The 10,435-nt window shown below is 38.3% G+C and overlaps 1 protein-coding gene across 7 annotated transcripts in view; it reads right to left on the bottom strand.

Moving 5' to 3' along the window:
- srrm1 (serine and arginine repetitive matrix 1) overlaps nucleotides 1-9,876 on the bottom strand; it is a 41,902-nt gene extending 32,026 nt beyond the window's left edge. For 2 of the 7 annotated variants that reach the window (XM_031895839.1, XM_031895836.1), the window contains exons 1-4: nucleotides 9,735-9,876; nucleotides 7,312-7,401; nucleotides 5,555-5,677; nucleotides 2,968-3,138 (exon numbers count right to left, since the gene is read on the bottom strand). In XM_031895839.1, coding sequence (XP_031751699.1) covers nucleotides 2,968-3,138; nucleotides 5,555-5,677; nucleotides 7,312-7,401; nucleotides 9,735-9,755 — 405 coding nt within the window. In that variant the 5' untranslated portion in view covers nucleotides 9,756-9,876. 7 annotated transcript variants of the gene reach the window in all.
- Nucleotides 9,877-10,435: the final 559 nt, after the last annotated feature.

Genomic DNA, 10,435 nt, shown 5'->3' with positions numbered 1-10,435 from the left:
TTCAGATAGTTACAGCCAACACAATTTGCACCAGCTCTCCCACCCGTTTCTCTCAACACGCGGCTGTCATTAGCCACAACCCCAGGTCTTTTTAATTAGCAATTATTAAAAGTTATATTTTATGGCGTAAACACAGAACATCTTTCTGGAAATTTAATGAAACCTGTTACCCAGAATGCTCAGGACCTGGGGTTTTCAGGGTAAGGGATCTTTCCATAATTGGAATCTCCATTGTTAAAAATCATTTAAATATTGAATAAACCCAATAACATTGTTTTGCCTCCAATAAGGATTAATTATATCTTAGTTAGGATTAAGTACAAGGTACGGTTTTATAAATTACAAAGAAAAAGGAAATCATAATTTGCTTATAATGGAGTCTATGGGAGACGGCCTTTCTGTAATTCGGAACTTTCTGGATAAGGGATCCCATTACCTGTATATTAAAGATGACAAACAGCACCAAATGTTGCATATACTGCAGTGCAAGCAATAGTTCTATACAGGGCCATATTTATATTAAGGCACTCAAGGGCCTCTGCCTAGGGTGGCCCTAGGTTGTCTAATATTTTTAAAAAAAATTCTGCATCCATAGGAAATCTGGCAATGGAGCTAAGTGGGGGTTACATTTGGAGAAAGAAAAACACTGCATTCCAGCATAAGAACCATATCTGTGAAACATAGTGGAAGGAGTGTTCTGATTTGGGCTTGTTTTGCCGCATCTGGGCCTGGCCAAGCCAAAGTCTTGACTTTAATCCAAGTGAAATGTAAAGGCAACAGCTAAAGCAAGCAGTTCATGTGAGGAAACCAACCAACATCCAAGAGCTGAAGCTTTTCTGTATGGAGGAACGGGCTAAAATTCCTCCGAGTCGATGTGCAGTACTGATCAACAGTTAGCTGCAGTTATTGCTGCACAAGGGGCTCACACCAAATACCGAGAGCACGATTCACTTACCCTTTGTCACACGCAGATATGTTATTGGATCATTTTTTGACCAAATATTTTGTTTTGTTTAACTAGATTTTCTTCATCTACTTTTAAAGACTTGTTTGAAAATCAGATGATGTTTTAGGTCACATTCATATAAAAATTATTTTAAAGGGTTCACAAACTTTCCACTACTGTACATTAAGCCCGAGTAGATAGAAGCATAGTCTAGGCTTTCATTATTTACTAACAATATAAATAGCTTTTCTGCAGCACTTTTCTGCTGAATTGTGCATTATATAGGAGTTAGTTTGAATACCTACAATGGCATAGTTTTGAGGAAATTTGTATGTAAATACAATATTTGTTCATATCAATAGCATATCACTATACCCACACTGGATTCCAGGGTAACAGCCTCTGTAAACTTTTCGTGACACAACAAATCTCCGCTGTCGAGGGCGAATAATCACCCTGCAATGCAATCCCACCAGCTAGAATGCAAATCACCACTGGGATGGCATACGCGGCGCCATGATTTGCCAAAGTCGCCGAAATTGCCTTGAGAGGAAACTTCGGCAAATTGCGGCGCGGGGTTTTGCCATTCCACTGGCAATTTACATTCTAGCCAGTGGGATGGCATTGCGGGGAGATTAGTCGCCCGCGACAATGGAGAATTGACGTGGCACAACTAATCTCCCCCAGTGTCACAGCCCTAAAAGGGCTAAGTAGTAAATCTTCACTAATATTTTCTACAAGTAAATCATTAAGGCAGGGGTCCCCCCAAACTTTTTTTTACTCGTGAGCAACATTTAAAGGATCGATTGATTCCTTCTGTATAGGAAGGAGTCAGGCTAGGATCGATCGCCGCATAGTGCATACTTCCCCTGCATCGCCGTATCGCCTTTTTTCAAATGGCCGGAAGCCAAGTTTTAACAGATAAAATTCCAAATTAGTCATGATATTATTAGTAAGACTTTGCCCATGCTTAGCTGTGCCTTGCTTTGTTAACCTTGAACTCTGCAATATTCTGCCCCAAAACCAAGTACCTGGTCTCATTCTGTGCAACTTCGTTTTGCTCTCTAGCACAAAAATTCCTGGGCCAGCGGATGCATTGATCTGCAGAGCCATCCCTGTGTTTACATCTCACAGAGCAGCGTGACGCGCCGAGGTCAGTGTTTGAGGGAAAGAAAAAAAAAAAAAAACTTGTGCGCATGCGCAGTGGAAATGGACGCCAGCCTTACAAACGGCACAAATCTTTCAAGAAGGATTAAATCAGTAGGAGATCTCAGCGAAGGAAATTACAGTAGCGTTTTAGGAGGCACCAGGGGGCTTTATCTAAAGGTGTCATAACTTTCCAAAGCCTTTCCTTCTCCTTTAATTACTTATTTGCCAGAAAAAGTACTTATGCAGATAAGCATCATGCTATAAAAATGTGCAATGCTAAAAATTATCAAAATTTGTACTGCATATAAGTAATGGATGTATACAGCTTTTGTAAATTAGTTTACTGTATCTCAGATCTTACTGCCACCCACAACACTGTTTACTCATTGTGCTCTTATGCACAGCCTATGCAATTTTGACAGAAGTCCCTTTTGGAGATAAGAACGGATATATCATAGCCTGTGTACAACCGAAAAAAAATTAACTAGTATTTAGCCCCAATACATGGTGAACAGAAATGGTAGTGCTGTGCACTTATAGGGAAGGAATATCAACAACCTATATAAATTGCAGGTACATAAAGGATCAAAGCTGCAGCATATTTACAGCACTCTGATGAAGGTAACTTTTAATCTAACACTGAGTTGGGGGAACGTACACTTCATCTGGACTGTAATTATTTGCAGGCAGTTAGAGGGTTACTATGTCAGTTACAGAAGGATGTGTGTGTGAAACAAAGTTTTAGCACTAAAAGAGGAACAATCTATAGCAGATCTGACAAGATACCTTTATACTAAAAGGCTCGGCATTTAATAAAATTTTACTCAAGTTTAACATTTGTATGAAAAAAGTAAATGTATTTGAACTCTTACTTGTCTCTGTTTTATCTCTTCCTTTTTAAGCTCCAAAAATGCGGAAGGTATACCAGCAATATTTTCTTGGGCACTCAGCAGTAGTGGCCACAGCTCACCCATGAACTCTCGAGCATTTTTGCCATTTAAAAAGCCTGTAAGATTTATCTGCATCATTTTGGAGTCTGGGTTCTGCAAAGAGACAACAAAGATTTATGGATTAGATACAACTTTAGTGCATGGAGATGTTTTTCCATTTTCTTTTTTTTCACTAGAGTACCTGACACTAACTTACGAATTTGTGCAACAAATTAGTTTAATTCACTGATGTCTGGCTTAAATGTTGCAAGCCAAAATTCCTTCAATTATTAAAATTTGGCTTTGGACTGCTTTAAGAGAAACTAAATCTACATTACTGGGGCATAACATTATTTACTAATGTGCTTAAAGAAGATGCTCAACTTTAGATTAACTTTTAGTATGTTATAGATGTACATCTTAATTGGTCTTCATAATTTATTTTGTATTTTTTTGAATTATTAAACGTCCTATTTTGGCTCTTTCCAGCATGCATCTGGAAATTCTGCTGTGACTGTTGGGATAACTGACCCAGCACTCAAAAATAATTAAAAAATAGGTTGTGAGGCTTCAACTTTCACCTATTGGTAGACTTATTATGTAATGCTCGACTTATTATGTATTGCTCATATTTCTTTTAAGGTCCTCTTAATTCATGTTCTATTTCAATCTCAAAATTGTTCCCTAGTTGCAAGGGTAAGTAAAAACTAGCAACCAGAAAACACCTTAAACCTAATAGTGCAGAACAAAACATTAAAAATAATTCAAAAAACACAAAAAAGACCAATTGCAAATTGAGAATTTTGCTATCTATAAAATTCCAAAAGTATTTAAGATGAACAACCCCTTAAGATAAATTGTGTTATAAAACTTGACTATGAAACAAAAATGTCTAAGAATCAGAAGAATCACTTAGCACCTACAAACCTAGCTACCAAATAAAAGGTTTGCATGCATGCTCCTGTAAAATCCACTAACTGAACTCATGGGTAATATAAGAACTTGTGTCGTCCACAAAAGGTTGAGTTCTCAACAGAAGTGGGCAGTTTGAAACACTAAGAGCATAGTCAAGCAACATGGCTCCATGTGAAAAACACAGCGCAACAGCACAAAATACAGATTCCAGCAGTCTTCAGCCTCTTCTCGGGACCTTGGGGAGAGGATATTTGGAATCTCCAAGTCCCCCTGGAGAGAAAGGTGTTCGCTTGGCTTGCTTCCGACTGCCTACAGCAACTCAACCACCTTGAGTTTAATGTTATATCATTTATCTAAATTGCAAAAAACGAACAAGCAATAATGAGTACACAGCCAATATTATAAGTTTATCAATGTTCTACGCATTAATCTCATGCTTCGCATTAAAAAATAATAGAAATGGAACCTAAGTAAGACCTTTACCAATAAATTACAGAAGATCTTGTGAACATTCTGTTCATCCTGTAGGTCTATATATACCCTGTGGCAGGCTGCAGCATGGAATCCCTTCCTAACATGGCATAAATATAATAGATGCAGGTATGAAGCAGAAGGAAATTTAAAAGTCAGGCAGGACCTTATACTGAAAATTTTTACAGCAATAACCCAGCTGCATATAAATACAGCCAATTAAAATGTAGATCTGAAGTTAGGCATGAAAGAAATTTTAATTGAACTGCAATTTAAGTTAGCAGTGAAAAAATAAAAATGGTCCTCTGTGCGCATTTGAACACAAAGGAGATGCAGTGTATTTAACAAATAACGAATACATAGACTATGTTTTAGTAAATAAGCTCACTCAGACATCCCATTTCCCTTAAAGTTTATTTTAAAAATTGTAGCAGTAAAACTTCAGAAATACTTTCATTTCAATAGCTTGAACAGGCGAATAGTGAACTATTCTGCTGAGGAGAGAGAAAAAAAACTTTGGAAGCATTATTGTAAAATCACAACACATCTTTTCTGAGCTGTCAACTTAAACAAAGTGACCAATTTAAAAGTAAAAATTTGGTACAGAAGGAATGCAATCCAACCATACACATTATTGCTCAAAGGAATGTATCTCGTTGATGTCTATGTTTTCACCCTGAAGAACATTGGGTAAAATATTTTAAACCAATGTTATCTAACGCACAACGTTATCTATTACTACTTTGGTTTGCCTTTTTTTTGTTCTTGGCCACCGTAACACAACTCACCTCCAAAACATACACTGCATCATCAAGAGATGGGTCAGAGCGACATTGGACACTCACTCTGCTGTGCCCTAATTAGTTGATGGTGCTATACTTCACACGCAAGGAATAACTTCCATTTTGGTTCAAGCCTTTTAAATCATAAATCACATCATCATTAGAAAACTGCCATCTAACTCAACAATGTCACACAGTAACATCAATAAAATAACGTCTTCCTGAACTGTAGACTGCATACCATGTACCTTCATCTCAAATAAATCCACTTTTCAATACAGTGAATGCTCTCACAAAATACATGCTATTAAAATAGGGGGAAAAATAAAGAAATACTCAAACCCTTCAACGATGGGTATTACCTTTACTTCCAGCTGGTTGAAGATAAAGTCAATCACTACATCATCTTCAAAACCTAGGATTTCTGTAACACGTTTGGTAATCCAAGGCTTAATTACTTCCAGATTTACTTTTCCCATATCCACCTATAAAGTTAAAAAAAAAAAAAAAAAAAAAAAAGTTTACGGAATCTGTGGAACCGATAAGTCAAGACCATCATTGCCTATGGATACAGGGAAATAAGTGTTTAGAAAGTGCTTGCACAGACTGAAGCTTATTTTCTGTTTCGATTTTCTAATTTGCTCCCCAGAACTCTATGTCTACCCTTTGACACAACATGTATGTTGATGGATGGACAAAGTCCAGTTTTTACTGCAATTTTATCTGCCAAACTGCAATATCCAGCTTGAATACTGATTTTGTAAAGCAAATCCCCACATTATCTACATATATTTTACAATTGCAGACATTTGCTCTAAAAGCACTATCCAACTACAAAGCCTGCAGTAATCTAAAAAAGTATTTGCCCCTTCCTGACTTCACATATAATTGCATATCTTTCTAACATTTAAATAACATGAAATGCTTAGGCCAATAAAACACCAGGATTCTCTATGCAAGCAGAAAGAAAAAGGCTATCCCAATCTTACAGTAATTGCACTGACAGGCACAGAGTCAGCCTGCCTGGGTTGTGTACATGCAAGGCTAAATCTGTGCCTGTCAGTGCACTTACAATAAGCAGCAGATCAGCCTTTTCTCCACCAGTGTTTCTACACAGGTGAAGAAACAGCCTAGCCTTAGTCAAAGGGAACTGGAGTAAACACCCAATTTTTACATTTCTACATTCAACAAACAAAATTATCCAACCCCATATCACCCACACAAAAAAGTATTGCCTCCTTAAAGGGTAAGTTTACCCTTATATTAACTTTTAGTACCTTAAAGGACATGTAAACCCTACAATTTCCTACCATGTATATAAGTTGGGCACATCTCCTCCACCCAAACCACAACATTTGTATTGCATATATCCCCAACGTTCACCAGTACGATCACATTTTCTTAAACAAACAACAGCTTTCACCTGGCAGCCATTCTCCCTCACACATCTTCAGTGACATACATCTGCAAACAGCAGATGTACAGTAAGGCTCATGCAAGAAAGAATGCAGGCTAATACAGGCAGAACTTACTTTGATAAAAAGTTCTGTTTCAACTGGTTAAACTGAACTCAGTAAAGGAGGTTAGGAGAAAACCCACTCTGCAAGAGCAGAGTGTCTATGGAGACCAGCAGTGCCATCTTTTCACTGGCTGCCAGGAGGGTGTGTTTGGTAACCTTAGTTGAGAAGAACTGAGCATGCTCAGTCAGCCAAGAGCCAGTCAATTCCTTAGGGAGGGGGCCGAGTGGGTTAGAGGAGGAAAATGAATTCTAAGTGATTAAGGAAATGCTGCAGCCTTACTGTTAAACTTTGAAATCTTTAACTGCCTCTCCTGTTGTTCACATAGGCTATTCACTGCTTAAATTTTTTGTGGAGGGTTTACATGTCTTTTAGAAAGAAAATGATTCTATGCAAATGTTTTAATTTCCCTTGTCCTGGCATAAGTAACGCACAAATGATAACTTTTTAAGCATCATGAAAATCTGAGAACAAAATACTTCTTTCCTCTAAAAAGACCCCTTTCAATTTACATACATAAAAATGTGTGTTGTACTATACTAATTTAACAAAGAAAAACAAATTAATATACATTTAAAAATACATATTAACTTTAAAAATACCTTCTTCTCCAGACATTCTGCAAATTTCAGTTGTTTCAAAAGTTTCTTCTGTTTGTTGCTGAACCGATTGTCCTGCTCTGCGCTTGTACCCTGAATATCAGAAAACAGAAATGTGTTTTTTACTACCACAAAATGTTATGAGATTTTAAACGAGATATACAGTCTGCATGTTACAGATTTATAGCCTATGAAATATTAAGAGGGCTAACCAAAAGAAAAAAAAAAACAATAATGGACCATCAAATCAGTAAAGGTTTTTACAGAAGCAGTCAACAGGTAGCACCGTCGGTAGTTAAGACCCTATATGCCTCTACTTATAGCCTGCATTTTCAATTTTTGTTGCATGTGCCACTGACGAAGGCCCTCAAGGGCCAACATGTGTTGTGTTTGTTAAATGGGTTCTGATTACATTTTGTATTTTTCTTAAGGAGTGCCCTGTTATTTATTGTCTACTTGTATTCTGACAGGGATTAGTCTGGGTTGCTGCTCTCTATTAAACAGCAAATAATTTTGTATACTGTTAATAGCCACTAAAGAGGACATAAAACTGCTCAAGTATCCAAAACAATGTTCCTATATGACCGTTTATTTAAGCAACTTACTTTAACAGATATGAGCATTAAACCTAAAATGCAAATACACAATTAACCTTAAAGGGGCAGTGTGCCCCAATATTCAATTTGAGCACATTTAAAGGGGATTCTGCTGAACATCCTTTTTGCCAGAGACTGTGAACCCCTGACCTAATGAGGTCCATACAAAGAATATAGTAAAATTTCCACAGCAACAAAGCAGCACACAAACAAATAGAGTAACTGTGGTACAGGTCACAGGTTGTCAAAAGGGATGCACATAACACAGGGTTTGCTTGCCTATTTGGTCAAATCAAAGCAGTTTTCCAATATTTGTCTGAATCTTTAATGTTAGACCAAGCTAAATAAAATACTTATAAACGATTTGGAATGTGGCAAAATCCAAAAAATATAACAGGACTGCAGCTCAGTTTAATTTTTTTCCAGAGCACTGACTACAAGAGAAAAACCAGCCTCCACTTATTTAGGCACATTTCCTACTTCAGGTTCCAAAATAAACATCCTGTACAAATAACAATTAACCATATACAAGAGTAATAAAAGGATTACAAATCAGTTAAAAATGGCATTTTTAGGCCAGGAACAGAAATAAATACTTCTGTAGAAATGTAGAAAGTAGCCAGAAAATCATACCAGCTAGCATCGCAAGCTGGTGAATGCTGCCCAAGTGTACCTGTTGCTGGGAAAACACGAAGCTATCTCTGTGCACTGCAGGCTATGGCCATTGCTCAATATCCATAGAGCTAGTCACTTGAGTAGCTATACATTTAAAGATCTGCTCGTTTGTTGAGATCGTCAAAATACGCCAACTTTGAGATGGGCAATATCAGGCTAATCCAACTGTCTGACAGTAAGGTATGCAGGCTGTCCGGAGGCCTGCATCAATGGACAGATTCTATCTCTGCCCAACGTGTTTTTTTTTTTTAACTGGCTGATTTTATGCAATATCAGTCTGGCAGGCCTGCTGGAGGTCCCTATAAACAAAAGGGCAAAATCATCTACTTTTTTGGCCTGTGTATGGGCACAGATTGTACACACTAAGGGGCAGGAACTCTCTCTTTCAGTGTCTCTTACTGCACTTAATCTCTGTAATGTTGTAATTACAATGTTTGTCATTCCAGTGTATACTTTTTTATTGTACAGAGCTGCATATCCAAGTAGTGCTTTATAAAGAAAGTTATACACAAAGATGCACATCCAAATTGCTGAAATTCCAGGAAGTGTAGCCAACATCTTTTCTTACCAGAACATAACAGCTTTCTAGCACTTCACAAAGTGTTACTTACATCTCCCCTATATAATGCCTCTGTACCTACACAAACACTCCAAGTAAATGTGTTACATGTTACAACAGAACCACATGGCAGATGTTTAGATGACCAGATTGAAACAAACTACTTCATTTGTGCAGTTTCCAGATGTACAAACACATTAGGCAACACATGTTTTATTCCTCAGCAACAGCCAACGCAGGAAAGCTTTCTACAAGTCCCACACTCTCTAAGAGAACACGGGGATATTGGTCTAGGAGCTGTAACCCAAGCGTGAGTCAATCCACTATGATATAAACTAGAAAAAACATTAAAAAAGCCAAACTGTCCACTATAACCTCCTATATTTGCGCTGTGAATTCTAACACTACGCATGTTCGTCATACAACTATAGCGAACCCCAGCCATTGTATAGGCCAAGACCTACATTACCGGGTTCAGAGCCCGAGCAGCTAAAGTTTCCCCCCTCCATGCGTCTACATTATGAATACCACACAAACATCCAAACTGAACACATCCCTCAAAAGCACGTATATTTCACCAAAGGCCTTGCACTCACGCGGAAAAATCCCGCGTCCATCTTGGCTGCCTCGCTCTCTCCACACGCAGTACAGCGCCAAGTTTCCCACAAGCCAGCGCGCCGGAAGAGGGCTGGGATTTCACAGTCATGTGACTACGAAGGGGTTGGGGCGTGCGTTGTAATTCACTAGTTGCGCGATTAATAATGTGTGTGTTTGTGTAAATAAAGTTTGATGTTATAGAGTTACGTTGTTCGGCGTCGTGGTTTAACTATATAGATGACGTATCGCGTTTCACCAATTTATAACAAACAAGGAGAAGAAAAGAAGCTAATAGGGGAGATCAGACTCTGACTGGCAATGTCTGGTTTCTGGCAAATGCCAGAGGGGCTTCCGTAGAATGCCACAGAACGTCGCTAATTAGTGGGCTGATGGGGGGGGGGCAGTTAAAGCCTCCGTGTACTTGAATCCCAGTCCAGGCCTGGGGGATAGTAAAGTGGAATGGGGGTGACAAGAAAACAAACGCGAAAGAGGCAGGGTGGGCAGTGTAAGTGGTATGGTACAGGCAGGAGCTAGGATGTTGGTCATGGCGCCCTGAGCCCTTCCCTGGTTGTGCTGCGTATAAGTTATGACACTTGTGGTTAGAGCAGAAGGTTACAATTGGTGTAAAATAAGAAATGGGTAGTATTAAAGGAAAACAGCAGAGATAAAAGAGATGAAAACAAGAATAATAAAAAATAGT

Source organism: Xenopus tropicalis, chromosome 2 (assembly GCF_000004195.4).
Source record: "Xenopus tropicalis strain Nigerian chromosome 2, UCB_Xtro_10.0, whole genome shotgun sequence".
NCBI classification, from domain to species: domain Eukaryota; kingdom Metazoa; phylum Chordata; class Amphibia; order Anura; family Pipidae; genus Xenopus; species Xenopus tropicalis.
This window is presented reverse-complemented; position numbering and strand designations above follow the sequence as displayed.